The 20,466-nt window shown below is 36.5% G+C and overlaps 2 protein-coding genes across 4 annotated transcripts in view; one reads left to right on the top strand and one right to left on the bottom strand.

The window, feature by feature from the left end:
• The window catches only part of ALG6 (ALG6 alpha-1,3-glucosyltransferase), a 98,070-nt gene that overhangs the window by 65,200 nt on the left and 12,404 nt on the right, over positions 1 to 20,466 (top strand). The gene's annotated exons all lie outside the window — the stretch shown is intronic.
• ITGB3BP (integrin subunit beta 3 binding protein) overlaps positions 1 to 20,466 on the bottom strand; it is a 63,908-nt gene that overhangs the window by 15,644 nt on the left and 27,798 nt on the right. Inside the window, exons 4-9 of one of the 3 annotated variants that reach the window (XM_080656596.1) lie at positions 17,929 to 17,995; positions 12,047 to 12,125; positions 10,527 to 10,620; positions 9,557 to 9,616; positions 2,059 to 2,109; positions 1,359 to 1,381 (exon numbers count right to left, since the gene is read on the bottom strand). In XM_080656596.1, coding sequence (XP_080512722.1) covers positions 2,060 to 2,109; positions 9,557 to 9,616; positions 10,527 to 10,620; positions 12,047 to 12,125; positions 17,929 to 17,995 — 350 coding nt within the window. In that variant the 3' untranslated portion in view covers positions 1,359 to 1,381; position 2,059. The remainder of the gene's footprint in view (positions 1 to 1,358; positions 1,382 to 2,058; positions 2,110 to 9,556; positions 9,617 to 10,526; positions 10,621 to 12,046; positions 12,126 to 17,928; positions 17,996 to 20,466) is intronic. The other 2 variants (XM_080656595.1, XM_080656594.1) reach the window with 2 other exon arrangements.

Genomic DNA, 20,466 nt, shown 5'->3' on the forward strand with positions numbered 1-20,466 from the left:
CTAACTGCCCTCCCCTGCAGGCCAGGTCACCCCTAACTGCCCTCCCCTGCTGGCCTGGTCCCCCGCAACTGCTCTCCCCTACAGGCCTGGGTCCCTCCCAACTGCCCATCCCTGCAGGCCCGGTCACCCCCAACTTCCCTCCTCTGCTGGCCTGGTCACCCCTAACTGCCCTCCCCTGCTGGCCTGATCACCCCCAACTGCCCTCCCTTGCAGACCTGTCCCTCCCCTGCTGGCCATCTTGTGTGTTGGAGTGATGGTCAATTTGCATATTACTATTTTATTAGATAGGATAGAGGCCTGTTGCATGGGTGGGGGCAAGCTGGTTTGCCCTGAAGGGTGTCCCGGATCAAGGTGGGGGGTTCCCTTGGGGCACAGGGTGGCCTGGGCGAGGGGCCTGTGGTGGTTTGCAGGCCAGCCATGCCCCCTAGTGACCCAAGCGGAGGCCCTGGTATCTGGGATTTATTTATCTTCTATAATTAAAACTTTGTAGCCCTGAGCAGAGGCCAGGGCAGGCCGGGGTTGGGGGGATGGGCAGGAAGCTTGGCTTCCTCCATCACTGGGGAAACCCAAGCCTCCTGCTCGCTCCATGGCTGCAGCCATTTTTGTTGGGATTTATTTATCTTCTATAATTGAAACTTTGTATCCTTGAGCAGAGGACTGGGCCGGCCAGGAAGCTTGGCTTCCTCTGTTGCCGGGGAAACCCAAGCCTCCTGCCCACTTCGTGGCTTCAGCCATTTTTGTTGGGATTTATTTATCTTCTATAATTGAAACTTTGTAGCCTTGAGTGGAGGCCAGGGCCGGCCAGGGTGTGAGGGAAACTTGGCTTCCTCCATTTCCAGGGAAACCCAAGCCTCCTGCTTGCTCCGTGGCCATAGCCATCTTGGTTGGGTTAATTTGCATACTTGCTCCTGATTGGCTGGTGGGCATGCCTTGTGGGCGTAGTGGAAGTATGGTCAATTTGCATGTTTCTCTTTTATTAGTGTAGATTATTTGTTGTGTACAACAGAATAAACAATTTAATGAATGAAAGTGACTTTACTATATAAGGTGCTTTGCAGATATTTTAAGAAGAGCTAGTTTGTCAGGAAGCTGATACTAATTATTTGAGATACCATTTCCAAAGAAACGTATTTTCAGAATAGAATTATTTCATTTTGCATTGTTTCTAAGAGATAGCAGGCAACATCTGGTTAGCTTCTAAGAAAATTAATACTGATGCCACTAAGTTTGGGATAATGGTAGTTCTTAATGTGAACCTTCAGTTACAGGTATAGTAAACACTAATATCACATCATGACTCATATTGCTTCTAGGTAGCTAAGTTATAATAAGCTATTTATAAATATGACATATTTTACTTGTATTGCTGAATCCACAGGAACTGTTTTGAAGAAAAGGAACAACTAATTAATATGTAATTAATCAATTTAGCACATTTGCAAATTCATAGACTTGTTATATCTTGTTCAGTCAGATGTGCCCTATAACTCACCTGTCAGTATCTATTTAGATATTTTTACTAAAGGTGCTCAGTTGCCGAAACCGGTTTGGCTCAGTGGATAGAGCGTCGGCCTGCGGACTGAAGGGACCCGGGTTCGATTCCGGTCAAGGGCATGTACCTTGGTTGCGGGCACATCCTCAGTGGGAGGTGTGCAGGAGGCAGCTGATCGATGTTTCTCTCTCATCGATGTTTCTAGCTCTCTATCCCTCTCCCTTCCTCTCTGTGAAATATCAATAAAATATATTAAAAAAAATAAAATAAAGGTGCTCAGTTAAGGGTCCTCTTTATATTTACTTAGATATCCTCACTCTGAATTAAAGTTAGCCTGGCCAGATCAACAGTGTTTTTTAAAATCAGTCTCTAACTCACAGATTTTGTCAAACTTCCATCCTACTGTTTATCAGAACAGATTAAATATAATCAACTAAAGCTCCAAAGCACATTGCCCTATTTTCTTTGTAGACAGACAGTACCAAATTTGATGTCAATAAAATGTTTCCATCTGAACAAAGGGAAATTTAACAAGGCTATACTTAATTAGAAAGGTGAAGCATTACCTCAATTTAAAATGGCCTTCAGGAATTCATAGCTGTCAAGATGATGTAACTCTGTATGAAAGAAAAAAATTTCTTTTTTCAGAAAATAATTCAATGCAAGTTGTCACAGTATATGATGCATAATAAATGCTGAATCAAAATGAAATTAAAATAAAGAACCCAAACATAAAGTTTTATTTTACATTATAATTAGCAGCTTTGGGGCTATAAATTCTCATTTCAACTGATTTGACTGACTCTGTTGTTTCAGAATGTATATTTAAAAATTTAGGATGAAAACTGCCAAGGGATTTATTATTATAATGTATGGTTATGGTTTATTACAATTGTCTTCTGTGCTAGCTTCTATGATTCTTCTCTTGTTCATTAGTGTATAGAAGAGTGCCTAGCTCATAGTAGGTATTCAATAAATGTTGAGTGAATGAGGCATTAAGGAGATAGTAATTTGTAAGTATTTGAAAATATTTTGGTAATTCCTTTAAAAAATTCTTAGAGTGCCCATTGGTTTTATTCAGTCACTGAACATGCATTGTGGACCTCCTATCTGGGCTCTATAGTAGGCTGCGGGACTACAATATAGAGATGGCTGTTGTTTGTTTCCTGAGGAGGAGCCCAGAAAGAGCCCTGTAACCACACAATCACAATACACAATACTGTCACATGATACGTTTATAAACATTCAGACAAGTGTTGTAGAAGCCTAGAAGATGAAGCAATTTAGCTTGGAGAGTCTCACAGAGAATGTGGCATCTAAAACCGGCCTTAAAGAATGAGCAGAAGTTTACTAGATGCAGAAGAAAGAAAGAGCAACCCAGGTAGAGAGAGAAGCAGTAGAGAGGCCTGGAGTCCCAATTTGTGAATAGCATGAATGAAAATGACTACTTTTGCCGAAACCGGTTTGGCTCAGTGGATAGAGCGTCGGCCTGCGGACTGAAGGGTCCCAGGTTCGATTCCGGTCAAGGGCATGTACCTTGGTTGCGGGCTCATCCCCAGTAGGAGGTGTGCAGGAGGCAGCTGATCGATGTTTCTCTCTCATTGATGTTTCTAACTCTCTATCCCTCTCCCTTCCTCTCTGTAAAAAATCAATAAAATATAATTTAAAAAAAAGAAAAAAGAAAAAAGAAAATGACTACTTTCCTCTTATGTGAGGTCTGAGCTGAAGGAAAAAAATCACCTAACACTTACTTATTACATAAGTTCTGCTTTAAACTATATAATTAGCTATATAACACTATAAATATCTATTATTACATATGTGTTTAAAATATATAAACCACTTAGAGAATTTAACTAACTTTTTTTTGAGGAGCTTTTCTGACTACTCTAAGTTAAAATGGGGAAAAAAAAGGTTCACCTGTCAGGTGACATAAAAGCAATTTCTAATAAATGTGCCAGAATAATTTTCCTCCATCTCAAGAACAGTTAGTCTTCAGTCTGTTCATTACTGTCTTTTTATAGTATTTTTATTTAATAAAACCTATTAAGACTACCATACAAATCTCTTTACTTATGCTTTTATCTTTTAGCTGATCAATTTTTATATTGCTGACATCCCTTCTTCACCATTTGCTCATTTAAAAATTCATAGTATGTGAGATATGTCTCTGGAGAAAATGTCTATAAAATTTGTTACAGCTGGCAAATGTGTATGAGTCAGTGATAGCACATGACTAAATGCTTCACAGAAAATAAAATTTGTTTCTGTAGTAAGCAGAACTGTTTAAATGTTATTTATTTTTATGTTTCAAAGAAAATATATTGTGAAGTGCTGCATTGATTTAATACGCAACAATGTCTGTGTACACGCTGTAGAAAGAAAATTTATGAAACCTTTGCACAACTCCTTTAATTGAATTTTCCAAATCTCTCACCACACACAAATAATCAATATCTTCTGCAGAGAAAACCAGTCAGAATTATTACAGTCTTTCGTTTCAATTTTGTTGTCATCAGCACATACAGAGCACCTGGATATTTGTAATGTCTGGTAGCAGGTTATTTATACCTCTTAAACACATAATTGCTATTAAATGAATTCAAGTCTATGGTTTAATTTCTTGTTGTTTTTTTTACTGATTACTTACTTAAAAGATAAAAATTATCATACTTCTAGTATAATAAAAATAAATTTAAATTATAGGAAAAAATTTCTTAAAAGGCTGTAAAAAGTAATAAAGCAGTTTTTCCTTAAATCCTAGACAAATATCAAGTAAGCAGTTGAAACGTATCCCCCAAACAGTGCTAAATAATGTAGAAAAGGGCATTATCATTATTACGAGGAAAGGTATAATCCAGGTACAGCTTACATGATAGCTGAACCCTTACAAAGAGCTGAGGACCACAGTTGTACATTAATGGATATTTTTGTGACCAAAACTATTATCTCCATTTTTTAAAAATCTTCTGATAAACTTAGAATGTTAAACCACAAAGGGAATCTTTGTGGTTTCTCCTAAAACTCTTACTGTCTAAACATTAAACTTCAGTGCTTTTAAAACTGAAGTATGTATTCAAAAAAGAATATTCTTTAATTGTTAAGCTATAACAGAAAAAAACACACGCTTTTAGGAGTAAAATTATTTAGCTGATATAATGAATACTTTTTCAAGACTGAGTGGGAAAAAGAACAACATATTTTTAAGTTGAAAAATACTTCAGTGGGTGGTTAGAATGAAAAGGCAATATCAAACTATTTTATAGTCTTAGAACAGAAAAAGTTTAAAATTTGTCCTGTAGTCCACAAACTTGAAAACTTTAAAATCCTATAACTAAGATGAATTTTACAATGTAAGAGACAGTAAGTTAGCTAAAGACAACAGAAACATAGTCTGTGCTTTTCTTTTTAAGGCTAGCAAGAGAAATGCTGAAATATTTTGTATTATAAACAGCTGAAACAAGCAATTTTTTTGAACAATATAAAGTTCAGATGGTTAACATTTCATTTAAAATATGCATACTACAACCTACACAATTATTCTCAAAAATGATAAAATATGTTTTGGATTGAAGTTAAGTGTCTAGATTTCATATCTTGGCAACTGCTCTATAATTTGCTTACATTCTTTTCAAAAACATTTTGTTTACTGGAAGTAGTAGACACAGACAAACAATGATGGCATTTTCTAATATCTCCAGAAAAAATGAAAATACTAAGTACTATATAATGCCATCTATTGACTTAGGGATATTTGTATCAAGTTGTTTTAAGTTGAGGTTGATTATGTAAAGTAAATAAATTTCATGCCTTACCATGTGATGATAATGTGACATCCCGTCTCTATCAACCCATTGAATGGTCATGTTTTAATGTTCAGCATAACAAATTAAAAATAATTATGAAAATTCACATTCAAATGTAATAAAAAAAGAACCTTTCATTTCATTATTTTTCTAACAGTCATAAAGCCAATATTATTAAGGAAAGTGAAGTTAGGCTTACTTCCTAAGTAACTTAAAAGAGAAAGAAGCCTTCCTTTGTTTAAGAAATTTGTAGTTAGCAAACTATAAAAAAGATAGAGTGTATTATACACTCAATCAAGGCATCCCCTGATTTGAAAACTATAAAAATCTCAGTGTGTTTTTTTAAATTTTTTTGAATAAGTTATATAAAGTTTTAAGAATCGGTGTCAGATGTCTATTTATTTAAAACATTAGAGTGTTATTTTTACAAGTATACTCCTGTGCCTATAATAAAGACTGCAACTGATGCTTAACAAGCTAGCAATGAAATTTAAAGCATATACAACTAAGGGACAAATTTGAAGAGTTCACTACAGCATTAGTCTTGGAATTCTCCTGGTATTGTCTACTTTACCTATTCTAGGAAAATTTTATAAGAATCTAAAGGACATTCCTCTTCTTTTTAAAAAAATATATTTTTATTGATTTCAGAGAGGACTGGAGAGAGAGAAAGAGATAGAAACATCAAGGATGAAAGAAAATCATTGATCGGCTGCCTCCTGCACATCCCCTAATGGGGACTGAGCCCATAACCCAGGCATGTTCCCTGACCAGAATAGAACTGTGACCTCCTGGTTCATGGGTCAACGCTCAACCACTGAGCCACACTGGCCAGGCTGAAGGACATTCTTTTGATAATGAAACAAGTATTTGTTTATTCTCATTTCATAATTACCTAATAAAAGAAACCTAACACATATTACAGGGCTGGTTTTTATATTATATATCTCCTAACTATATACTTTCCAACATTATGAAGATATCCAAAACACTTTTAAATTTAGACAATTCTGGGTGCCAGCATACTAAAAGAAAAAAGCAGAAATTTCTGTAAGATGTTCAAGGCCAGGACCCCAAATAAGAAACATATAAAGCAAACTAGTGTGAGAAGTTGGACAAAATTAACAAAGTCCTCTTAAAATGAATGTATGAATAGAAGGAGTTTAAAGTTACTAACTTAGCAAAAAATTTACATATATATGTGCATGTGTTGCTGCACATCAACTTTAACCAAAAAAATAAAATATGCCACCAAAATAAAAATCCTATATAATAAAAGCCTAATATGCAAATTGTCCCCTTGGGTGGTCATTCGACCAGGAGACTGGGAGTTCAACCACTCGCTACGACATGCCCTGACCACCAGGGGGCGGCATGGAACATGGTGGGCATTGGTGATGTGCTGCGACCTCTCCCCGGCTACCTGGGGGCGGGGGTGACAGGGATAGAGGTGCAGTGAGAATGGGGGTGTCCGCCAAGCTCACTCTCACTCCCGTTGCTACCCACCCCCGGGACACCAGGGCTGGCATGCTGGGGAAGCCCCTGCGCTCAGGTGCTGGGCGCCTGCGAGGAGCCCGCCTGCACCCACGCAGCCTCTTCCGGGTGAGCTGGGCAGCAGCCGCCGGGACCCCAGGGGCCGGGGCCGGCTCCCTGTGGGTTTGCGCAGGAGCGGGTTTGCGCAGGAGCCGGTCTGCGAGGCTGGCCAGGAGAGAACGTGCTGCCTGCCCGGCTTCCTGCCTGCCCGGCTTCCGTGCGGCCCAGAGGCCCACGCTGCACCCCAGCCCACAGCGTTTGGCCATGCTTACCGCATCTCCCTGTGGGGACTCAGGCACTGTGACTCAGGTGGAAGAGGGTACGCAGGCACCCTGGGGCCGAGGTGCTGCCAGGGCCCAGAGGTCAGCTGGGATCTGCCCTTCCACGCCAAATGCTCGTGCTTTGATCGCCAGTCAGGCCTAGGGACCACACCCATATACGAATTTCGTGCACTGGGCCTCTAGTATACACATAATACTAGGAACCACATAAAGAGAGAAAAAGAAAAGCACCCAGTAAAAATGTATAGCTCAGCCCTGGCCAGTTATCTCAGTTGGTTAGAACGTCGTCCCAATATGCCATGGTTGTGGGTTTGATCCCTGGTCAGGGCACATATAAGAATCAACCAATAAATGCCTAAGTAAGTGGAACCACAAATAGATGTTCTCTCTCTCCCCTCATCCCCTTCCTCTCTAAAATAAATTAATTAAAAATATATTTCAAACTCAAATTATCAAGAAAATAAGCTTCAGTCTATTTTTCAGGCATTACTTCAAAATAGTTAAAAAAGTAACTGAAGGTTTGAATACCTTAGGAAATCTAAGGAACTAGTGTAGCTCTTCCAAGAAACAGAAATGCAAGATGACATATATCCTAGTATATACAATATATATTAAAATATAACATACATTTTGTACATACTAACTCAATTTTCATTTAAACCACAACAAAAAATCAATGCTTATTAGAAACTTAAAAACACTATTTAATGATACAATCCTCTCTATGCATGAAGAAATACTTAGTCCTTAGGGAAAACTTGGTAATGGCTAAGTCAGTTTTAATGCCTAAAATAGTAGAAAATAGATTTAAGACGGATCATACATAAACACACAAAGAATCAGTATATAATGGATAACTGAAAGGCGAAAATTGTTTAACACATGGAAATAACTTTAATGTCTTAATAAATGTTTAGGGAAGGAAACAATTCTTTTGGAAAATTTTCTCCATTAATTATCAGCAGTGACAATTCACTTATTTGTTCTATAATTTTCCCTACCTCATTTTCCAAAACTGTTGGCAAAAGCCAACTATGTAAAGCCTAATTTTAAATTAGTTCTAGGAAATCACAGATTTAAAAGAAAATCACACAACTTGCACAGAATATATAGTCAAGATTTCCTCTAATTGGGAAATAATAAATGTTCTAATTTCCTATTATAATTCTCTAAAACTTGTCAAGTTTAGAGAGAATGAAACCACTGAAATCCAGATATCAAGTTCTCCAGACAGGAGAAAAGAAATCTCAAGCCTTTTAAGAAAAGGGCTACTATCACATTCTTAAATCCTTGGGATCACAATGAAGTTAGCTGCTCAACTGAATAGCTCAGGAAGCCTGCCCAGCTCCCTTCCCACAGGGGTTCTGGAGGAGGCTTGCCATGGCTGCAGGCCTGCTATGACTTAGCTGGAACTGAGCAGCAGGGAATCCTAGTGCTTTCCATTGCAAAGTCATCACTAGCTGTTAAAGATCCTAAAACACAGTCTATAACAGAATAGATTGGCTGAACCAGTTTCAGTTATGCTTCATGTCTGAATCTGAAAGCTGGGATGACTGGATGATTTGATTTGTTTTAGGAAGAGGCAATATGGAATAATGAAAAGATCATACTTTTTGAGATCAGACTGGTCTTTAGTTGGAATCCCCTGTCTGACACTTAAGTAGCAGTGTTTGGGCAAGTTACTTAACATTTTCTGTGATCTTGTTCCTTATATGTAATGGCAATAATAACAGCTATCTTACAGAGCTGCTGTGAGGATAATAATTATAGTAATTATTGGACCTCAACAGTCGTCATTGGTACTCAAAAATGATAGACTAAAACATGGCCTACCGACACATTTCAAGGCCTACCTCTAGTTTGTAGAGATTGCTAAATGGCATTCATGTCAGTAATATTAAAATGATGCCTCTTAAGTTGGTTAAAAGGTTTTAATATTTAACAGCCCATGATTATTTTGCTTACTGAGGTGTGGATGTGCATGTGTTATGGGAACTTAAAACTGCTAATTTAATTACCCATACTGTTAAATGCTCAGAGGCATAAGAGTTAACAGTAGATTCAACATCATTAATGATCTGCAAGTTTTCAGAACACTGATTACAAAGTAACTTTATGCTTTGTGTCTCCTTCTAATTCACCATTAAAACCTGTATATATTAATGCACTGTTGCCCCATTTGTCTGGATTCTCAAAAAAGAACTTTTAATAAAACTACAAATCTTAAACTGAAACTTATATTTCAAAAGATATTTTAAAAGTTCAGTCATCAGTGAAGTTGAGCTCATCAGAACTGGTCTTCTGCTAAATGCAATACAAAATTTTTCAAAAAAGATTCCTGGTCTTTTAAGAGTACACTAAAAAACTCATAATGATTGGTTTTAAATGGTAAAATGAGATGAAAGGATTCTTTTTATATAATAAATTAAAATACAACTTTTTACCTTTATTAGAAAGTTCTGAACTCTTCTTTTCAAACAGTTTTTGTTTTATTACTTTTGTCACTAGAAGAAAAAAATATGTTAAGAATTAACATGGAATGCGAATAATTTCTCATGTTGGAATAAACAACTTCATGAAAAAAAATTCAAAGTAATACATATGCATAGGTAGCAAGGACAAAATGCAATACCTTATCATACTATATTTAAAGAATGAGCACTACATAAAAAAAGCCCAATTACAGTTTTGAAGGTACATTCTTTCCCTTTACATTAAAGAGGAATCCCTGAAATAACATATCCTGGGGTAAAAGATATGTGGCTTTTTATTCTTTAAATACTGTTTCTATCACATGTCCAAGAGTCATATATATAAAGAAGTCTATCAACGAGTGGCTAAAAAAGCTGTGGTACATTTATACCATGGAATACTATGCAGCAGTAAAAAAGAAGACTCCCTTACCCTTTGAGACAGCATGGAGGGACCTTAAGTGAAATAAGCCAGTCAGAGAAAGACAAGTATCACATGATCTCACTCATATGTGAAATCTAATTAACAAAATAAACTGATGAATGGAGCGGATCCAGAGATATGGAAGCAGGGACCAGAGTGTGGAATCTCAGAGGGAAGGCGGAAGAGGATGGATGGGTGGGAGTTGATCAACCAAAGAACTTGCATGTATATATGCATCACCCATGGACACAGACAATAGGGTGGTGAAAGCCTGGGGCGGGGGCAGGCTAGAGAAGGCCCATGGTGGAAAAAGGGAATATATATGTAATACTTTCAAAAATAAAGATAAAAAAAAGAATATTGAAAAAAATATAGAAGTCTATCAAATTTAAATTTGGGAGAATTAATAGGCTTATCTCTAAATAGGCTTTATCGCTGAAGTTGAAAATATTAAAATATTTATCTAAGCTTGCAAACAAGGAATGGAGAGACACCATTGTAAGCTCATAGTCTTCTTACTTAGTTCTTTTGTTTTCTTCATTTCTCTTTTTAAGAAACATGGTCCATAAGAAATACCAATGAGATTTTGAAGCTTTCTATTGTCCTCCAAAGCCTAAAAGAAAGTCATTTTAAATGAGTTAAGTAAGTTCTCTTCAAATATAGTATTACTGACAACTCTAATGAAAATATTGTTTCCTTCATCTGAAAAACGTAAACTCTATGGTAGGAAATTTTCTGGTAGGTCAACTATTGTGAGTCTTAAAATGCTTGCATAAAGTAATTTATTAATTAAAAAGACTAAACATAATCTACAAATTTACTTTTAAATGTGAAAAAGATAGGTATTACTAAAATATTATAGTTTATTAATGTTCATAAAAGAAAAGAAATTGCCATGAAAAGTAAATTAAACATATCCCCTGCAAACTCTTTCCTGAATGGGATTCTCCAATCTGGGGCTTTTCTCCTATTCTCTATTTTCAAATGGGATAGTAGAATTATAAAATATTACATGCCATATGTGCCAATATATTGGACAATCTGGACTAAATGGAAAATTCCTAGAAACATACACTTTTCCAAAACTGAAAACGGAGGAATCAGAGAATCTAAATAGACAGGTTACAACTAGTGAAACTGAAGCAGCAATCATCAATCTGCATTCCCATCAAAAGTAAAAAAAGCAACAACAAAAAACACTACAAAAAAAGAAAATTATAGGCCAATATCCCTAATGAACATAGATGCTAAAATCTTCTACAAAACATTAGTAAACAGGATCCAGCAACACATTAAAAAGAGCATACACCATAATCAAATGGGATTTATTTCTGGGATGCAAGGTTGGTTCAATATCTGCAAATCAATAAATGTGATACATCACATAAACAAAATGAAGGATAAAAATCACATGATCATATCATATCAGTAGAGTAAAAAAAAAGCATTTGATAAAATGTAGCATCCATTTATGATAAAAACTCTCAGCAAAGTGGGAACAGAGGGAACATACCTCATCATAATAAAGGCAACATATGACAAACCCACAGCCAACATCATATTCAATGGGCAAAAACTAAAAGTATTTCCCTTAAGATGGAGGGAACATACCTCATCATAATAAAGGCAACAAAAGACAAACCCACAGCCAACATCATATTAAATGGGCAAAAACTAAAAGCATTTCCCTTAAGATGGGGAACAAGACAGGGATGTCCTCTTTCATCACTCTATTCAACATAGTATTGGAAATCCTAGCCACAGCAGTCAGACAAGAAGAAGAAATAAAAGAAGAAAGAAGTAAAACTGTCATTATTCACAGATGACATAATACTGTATGTGGGGAACCCTAAAGATTCCATCAAAAAACTACTGAAATGAGAAATGAATTCAGTGAAGTAGCAGAATATAAAATAAATATCCAGGAATCAATTACATTTCTATACACCAATAATGAACTATCAGAAAGGGAAACTAAGAAAACAATCACATTTACAATTGCATCAAAAAATATATAATATGCCAAAAAAAGCGCAAACCTGTGTAATACTTAAACTTTGCATTATTTCCATGATTTCCTCTGATGATTTCTCAACTTTAGATAGCAACACCATTAATCTATGAGTAAAGAAAAATATTGTATTTAGCAAGAAGATAAAGCATTTAAACAAAAGTCATTTTCAGAACTTTATTTTTTAAAAAAGTATTTTACATTCAGTTTTCTATTCATTTTCTTTCCATTTTTTCAAAGCGGTTAGAGATGTAAATGCTCCTCCTCCATTCTTTCATTCCTTTACAAGACAATATATATTACCAACCATCCTGTCTTTTAGAGTTTTGCTTTTTCTCATTCCCATTGAGCAGGAGAAACGATTGTAGACCTAAGAAATGTCCAAACTTGTAGAGAATTTTTATTAAGTGTTTATTTGAGCCACACTGGCAACATGTTGGGAAGCCTGATCTCAAATACTCCCGGAGAATGGCAGTTTTGTTGTTTCTTTTACACATTTGGAATTAAGGAGGGAACGTGAAAAAGATTACATGAAGGTGGGAGAAAAGTATAGGATAGTTAACAAGATTATGTGCTCCCTTTTGGGTGGGAAAACCTTCAAGAGGTCTGGAAAAGAGGACTGTTCCGACAGTTCAAAGGTGTGTAATAGTAGACAGGGCTGGATTAAAAATCTTTCACTAGAGAAGTTATAGTCCTGGGGCATGATAACCCACTATGACCTGCCCAGTTAGGAATTCATGACCAGATCAACCTGTAAGGTTACTTTCAGTCAGATTTATTACAGAGCCCCTTTTTTTGTCTACAAGATGTAGTTGGCTTATTCCATTCTCCACGATACCAGTTTGAAAACACTAATAGACCATCATCTCCTTATTTACCTAGATCTAAGCCTATGAATCAGTGTTACACAGTGATTTTTTTTTAAATAAAGAAGTTTTATGGCTTTAATATATTCCAATGTGAAAAAGATACAAAGGCACTCTCAAAGAAACAAAGAAAACTTCACTTGTAATCCTACCTCCCGAACATATCTCTAGCTAGCATTTTAACATTCTGGAAAAATCCTTAGTTGTTTTTTGTATTTTTTTAAAAAAAACATTTCTATAACTATATCATACTTCCTTTCTTTATATAACATTACATATATATAATTTTGGGCACATCATCCATGGCTATAATTTTGAAGGCTATAATTTGGGGTCATGTACAGGTTTTTTTAAAATGAAATATATTTGACATGTGTAAATTTAAAGTATACAACATGTTAATTTGATAGATTTATATGTTTTAACTAGAGGCCCAGTGCACGGATTCATGCACTGGTGGGGGGTCCCTCAGCCTGGCCTGGGACCCCCCTGAGGGATGTAGTAGTGCCAAAGCGGCAGACATTCCGGGAGGAGCCCAAGCCCGAGCCCAGGCCGGGCACTGCACTACACTGCTCGTGCTCATCCTGGCCCTGTTGCACCAATCGCTGCCAATGCTCGGTAGGCTTGCTGCCGCTCTGCTGCGGTCTCCACACCCATCCTAGGGCAATAATGGTGCGTCCATGACCGAGAAGCGGCCATAGGCTCATGCCCAGTCAGTCCCAATGCCGGTCCTGGTCTGGATGGGGGAGGGACGCACAGGGGGAGTCCCCACGGGAGAAGCTTGCGCCGCCGCAGCTGTGCTCACCAGCCATGAGCCTGGCGTCTGGCACCTTTTGGTCAGCTGAGCAGCGCTCCCACTGTGGGAGCGCACTGACCACCAGGGGGCAGCTCCTGCATTGAGCGTCTGCCCCCTGGTGGTCAGTGCACATCATAGCTGCCGGATGATCGGTCAGTCAACCGGTCGCTTAGGCTTTTATATATATAGATAAGATTGCCATTGTGATAATTAGCACCTCTATCATCTGATATAATAAAAGCCTAATATGCTAAGTGTCCAGTTGTCCAGTCGGCTGTTCAACCAATCAAAGTGTAATATGCTAATGACATGCTAAGGCTGCTCAACTGCTCGCTATGACGTGCACTGAGCACCAGGGGGCAGACAATTGACTGGTTGACCAGTCACTATAGTGGGGCAGACACTCTGACCGGTAGGTTAGCTTGCTGCTGGGGTCTGGCCGATCAGGACTGAGCGAGACAGGCTGGACAAGCTCTGGAGCCCTCCCGCGGTCCCTTCCCGGCTGGCCAACCTCCCGCGTCCCACCTCGGCCCCAATCATGCACTGGTGGGGTCCCTTGGTCTGGCCTGTGCCCTCTCACAATCCAGGACCCCTCGGGGGATGTTGGAGAGCCGGTTTTGGCCTGATTCCGCAGGCCAGGCTGATGGACCCCATTGGTGCACGAATTTGTGCACTGGGCCTCTAGTGTTACATAATTATCATTTCTTCTTAGTGGTTGGAATAATTAAGCTCTAGACTTAGCAAGTTTGAAGATTATAATAACAAATATTGTTGCCTATATTCACTATGCCTTTAGGACTTATTTGTTACTTGTCTCAAGTTTCGGACCCTTACACAACATCTGCTGTATCCCCCATGCTCTATCCCCTGGAAACCAATATTTTATTCTGTCCTTTTGAGTGATTTTTTTTAAAGATTCTATATATAAGTAGTATCATATAGCATTTGTCTTTCTCCACCTGATTTATGCCACATAGCATAATGTCTTTGATCTCTACCCATATAGTTTCATAAGAATTTGAGGACAGGCTTTTCCATTTTTGGAAAAAATGATGGAATTTTGATAATGATTATAATAAATTTGTAGATCATATTGGGTGGAGGTAATAACATCTTTTTAAAAATATATATTTTTATTGATTTCAGAGAGGAAGGGGGAGGGAGGAAGGGGGAGAGAGAGAGAGAGAGACATTAATGATGAGAATCATTGATCAGCTGGCTCCTGCATGCTCACTACTGGGGATCAAGCCTGCAACCTGGGCATGTGCCCTGACCAGGAATTGAACCATGACCTCTTGGTTCATAGTTCGACACTGAGCAACACTGGCCAGGCATAACATCTTAACAATATTAAATGTTCCTACCCACGAACACAAAATGTCTTTCCATTTGTTTAGATCTTCTGTAATTTCTCTCAACAATGCTTTGTAATTTCAAGTATATAAGTCTTTCATCTCTTTAGCTACATTTATTCTTTTAGGTGCTATGTAAATGGAATTGCTTCTTTAATTTGCTTTTCAAACTGTTCTGCATGTATACTGAAATACAACTGATTTTTGTGTGTTGATCTTATACCCTGTAATTTTGCTGAGTTTATTATATCTAGTAGTTTCTTGTGAATTCTTTGGGATGACCTATATATAGGATCATGTCCTTTGCAAATAGAGTTTTATTTCTCCCTTTCCAATTGCTACTTGAAAGCTCACTGATATAGGAGCTATTCTCCTTTTTTTTTTAGCTTTAATATTTGAAATTTATTTCAGTTTCTGTGCAATGCTACGAAATTACATCAAGTGGCATTCATAAAAGCTCAGTAAAACATTAGGTACTAAAAAATACTAATTAGACCAAATAAGCTTTAAAAAAATTAGAGTTAAGTTACAAAAGCCGAAAATATAAAAAAATGCAAAAACAGTGGCAATCTACTAATTGGGTAAACAAAAAAGGAGGGAAACAATGTCAACAATCAATCATTTCTTTAACACGGTAGATTTCTGAATTAAAGGAATATCTATCAGAGTGTGAGGAGGCTGGTTGTATTGGCAGCTTGAAACTACTCAGCTCAGACACGACTCTTTAACAGAGGAGTTTCTAACTTGGGATATTTAGGAAATTCACATGTGGCTTGTGGAACTAGCTGAGTTGAAATTCATTCTTGGCACTGGATATACTAGTACAGTTAAATTAAACCTGAAAATCTCTTCCTAGGATCCTTACTTAAGCAAGGCTATGCCAAACACAACCTTCCCTGTAAGAGTTTTCAGCAAATAGCTGTGCATAGGAGCTATTCTGAAAAAATGTGGGCTGTAAGTAAATTGGTGGGTTCAGAAAAAGAAAGAAGAAAAAAAAAAAATTAGATTAAGTGGAGCTGTTTCAGGGGGAAAGCAGCAGGTAATTCTGGCTTGCTTACATGGTATCACTCTTGTCCAAAAACATTTCCTCCTCCTTCATTGCCTCCTTTCACTTCTAAGTTGGTTTACTTCATACAATTGTATTAGTCATTTGGTTTAGCAGTTATCTGCTTTCAAATACATTATATATGATTCAGAAAGTCTTAATTGCCATCTGCTTTCACTGTATGACCTTATATGTGTTTTTTTAAAAAATTGATTTTTAGACAGAGAAGAAGGGAGAAGGAGAGAGAGAGATAGAAACATTAATGAGAGAGAAATATCAACACTGAACGGCTGCCTCCTGCACGCCCCCCAACTGGGCATCAAGCCTATAACCCAGGCATGTGCCCTGACTAACGGGGAATCAAACCAGTGACCTCTTGGTGCATGGGTCGACCCTCAACCACTGGGCCACACTGGCTGGGCCTGAGGTTTTTTTTTTTTTTATTCTGTACATATATTGTTTATTTTTAAATATAGTAAGTTAAAAAATGCTTTTCTCGTAATATCTAGTTGAGACAGATTTCACTGAGGAAATGGGAACTTTGATTAGGGGAAGGAAGGAGTAGTAATTTACAACAAAAGTGTTTTGGGACAGAGCACCTGGAAATATTTGGAGTTGGGGGGAACATGGCTAGGGAAAGAAGCTAGGAAAAGCAAATAAAGGGGTAGTGATAAATGTAGGAGATGCCAAACAAGGGGGCTTCTTTGAGAACTTCTTCCCTGCATCACTATTGTACTCTAAATGGCACTCACTTTCTATCTTTTAAAGCAGTTTAGCTACATTATGTAAAAAAATTGACTTGTGGCCCTGACCTGGGGGTATAACTACAAATTACCACACTATTTATATGAAAAATTCATTCTGAGTTCCACTAAATGATTTAAAAACATTTTGAAAAATTATCCTCAACCCATTTCTAAGATGAGGAAGGTATCTTATATAATAAAGAGCTAATATGCTAATTAGACTGGACGGCAAAATGACCTTCTGGAAAGACCAGTGGGCGGGGGGTGAGGCCATGAGGCAGCTGGGGCTGCGAAGGCCTATCCTTACACGAATTTCGTGCATCAGGCCTCTAGTATTAACATAAGACTATAATCTCACAATGGGTAGAAACTTCATTTTTCTCATGTCTATCCATCAATCATATTGTGTGGCACACAGAAGATACAGCTAAAAGGGTAAATGTGCTGAACATATGAACTACTTTGAAAATTTAATCCTGTTCTTAATTCAATTTTTCTAGCCCAGTGGTCAGCAAACTGCGGCTCGCAAGCCGCGGTTTGCCGCTCTGTTGACTAATGAGTTTGCCAACCACTGTTCTAGCCTCAGTGAACAAATATTCTTTCCCGAATACATAGGCAGTAGCTTTCTGTAGATAATGACTTCATCCAAGGCACCATTGGCAGTCCAATATGAATGTGGTTGCTGGCATGTTGCCTTCTAGGTTCCTCTAGATCCCTTTCTCTGCTGGCTTCACTATATTCTTAGCTCTTGAACCGGCTATTTGTTAGGCATTGTGTTCCCAGACAACATAAATCTGTAAGTCTGATTTATGTAAATCTGAAAAGAGTGTGTTCCTCAGTTTTACCTTAAGCTGGTCTCTTATATATAGGGTGGGAAAACTGGGCTCAATGAGTATTAAAATTAAGGTATCATATATCACGATCATATGAACACTATAAAACACATCACAAATAAAGTATTTTACTTCTTTAAGAAAGAATACTTCCAACTCAGGTATGACTATTTATCGATTTCTGCAAAGAAATAATTTCTCTTAAATTATCACTCACAAATATCCTTTTCTTTCAAGACACGTGTATATTATTTCAAAAATAACAAACTTACTCATCGTCTTTTGTTGTAGATTTATTTCTCTGGGTTAAACTGAGATGATTCAAATTTTTTCTCTTTCCTATACATGTACAATAAAAAGAAGAATGTAAGGGGAAAATTGTCAAATTTTAAATAAAGTTTTGATCACCAAATTTTAAATAAAATGGTAGACAAATGAAAGTAGGAAAAGAAAAAGTATCCTGAAATATGCTATGAGAAAAAAAATTCACTATTATGGATAACTTCCCAATAACTATTTTATGTTTTTCATTTCTTATTCTTCTATTTTTTTTTATTCATGATGACATTATATAGAGAAAAACAATTGTTTGAAAAAATTTCCATTGGGGCTTAGTATAGTGAAAACTAGAAAAACTAAGTTATCCTTCATATGTGTGCAAAATTGTGTTTGATTTCATAACTCTAGTAGAACATGATGTTTACACTTATTAGAGGTCAAGTAAATGATTGTTTAATGAGCTAACCATTTAGTTGTTTGTTCTATAGTACTTTATAGTACAATAAACACTACATACTTTAAAAATATTTGATGTATAACAAGTATTTGAGGACACATTAGCATAAATATTCTCAGTGTCTTACATATGTGGCCTTTGATAATGTTTATTGAATGAATAAACAAGCAAATTAATGAATAATCCAAACTCTTTACTACTAAGGACAAATAGAAAAGTGAAATAATTTTTCTAAATGATCACACCCCCCCCAAACACACACACACCTACATATTTTTATGTAGTTCCATTTGTTCAACAATTGGCATAGGAACTATTATTTACTCAATGTTCTCATTATTCTTCTAAAAAATTGTTTGATACAATGTATGGTGAAAAACTATCTGACTCGCCAACAGAAATATAATGTGAGTCACTTAATGTAATTTAAAATCTACTAAAATTTTTTAAAAAGGAAAAATAGATGAAATAAATGTTAATATTCCACTTAACCCAATATACCCAAAATATAATTTTAACAACATAGAATATAAAAGGATTAGAGATAATTATAAATAATATTCTTTTCTCACACTAAATCTTTGATATGTGGTGTGTACTTTATACTTATGCACATCTCAATTCAGATGAGCTACATTCTAAATGCTCTATATCTACATGTACTGAACAGTACAGCTGTAGGCGAACACTGTTGGAGGATCCAATACTTCCCAATGAAATCAAATATACAGCTAAAGTGAAGGCAATTTCTTTAAATTTTCAAGTGTAATTTATTAACATATTAAGAAATATATTGTCTGGAACAGACTTTCCAATACTGGTTTATATTTTTTCTTCATTTAATTTTTATTTCATTAATCTTACTTGCTCCTATTACTAGGGGGGAAAACATATTTAAAATATATTTTCTATGCTCTGGTATTTATAATTTTATTGAGTAAGGTCATTCACAAACTGATTAATAATAATTGCCACATTTGTTACTTTGAATGTATGCCTTCTCTCAAAAAAGTTATATCATAAATAAGTTGTCATTTCAAAATAGACTTTAATGCCAAAAAATAAAACTTATGATTTAGAAAATTTTGCTAAAGTACTAATTACCTCCCTTGTTTAACTTTTCGTTATCTGACTTGTCTATAACCTTAAATTCCAAACAGAATAAATTAATATGGTTAAGAGTTTATTTAATGAAGGATAGAAGGGTAAAAAGGTAACATTTATAATTTTGGAGAACTTTGAGGAAATAAGCCTATTAAAATCTGTCTCTCTAAAGAAAAAATTAAGCTGGAAATGTATGTTTTGTAGAAAACCACAACTGAAAATCCATGATACATATTAAACTTTATTTAGAAAATTAATATTAACTAATTTCCTAAATTTTGTACTGTGCTGTCAACATTCAGTAAAGCTCCCCAATTAAATATTAAAATTATTCTGTTCTTGCCCTGGCCGGGTAGCTCAGTTGGTTAGAGCTTTGTCCCTATATACTGAGGTTGCGGGTTCAAACCCTGATCAGGACACATATAAGAATCAGCTAATGAATGCATAAATAAGTGGAACAACAAATTGATGTTTATGTCTCTCCCCCCCTCTCTCCTTTCCTATCTCTTTCTAAAATCAATAAATACAAATTTTAAAAAAGTCCTGGCCAGTGTGACTCAGTTGGTTGAGCATCATCCCATGCACCAAATGGTCACTGGTTGGATTCCTGGTCAGAGCACATGTCCAGGTTTCAGGCTCCATCCCCAGTAAGGGGTGTGGCAGGAGGCAGCCAATGGATGTTTCTTTCTCTCATCAATGTTTCGATGTTTTTCTCTCTCTCTCTCCTTCCCTCTCTCCCTACCTTTCCTCTCTTTCTAAAAATAAAAATAAACAACACACACACACACACACACACACACAACCCCTCAATAAAAACATATTTTTAAAAAATAAATAAAATAAAATTATTCTGTCCTTTTAACTTGTAATTAATTTTCACATTTTAGCACCAGTCAGTAATGTTAGGTGAGAAATAGTAAAAGAATACATTATTTAAGTTTTCACCAGTTGTTCAATACCTTTCTAAACA

This window comes from Plecotus auritus, assembly GCF_963455305.1.
Source record: "Plecotus auritus genome assembly, chromosome: 2".
NCBI lineage: Eukaryota > Metazoa > Chordata > Mammalia > Chiroptera > Vespertilionidae > Plecotus > Plecotus auritus.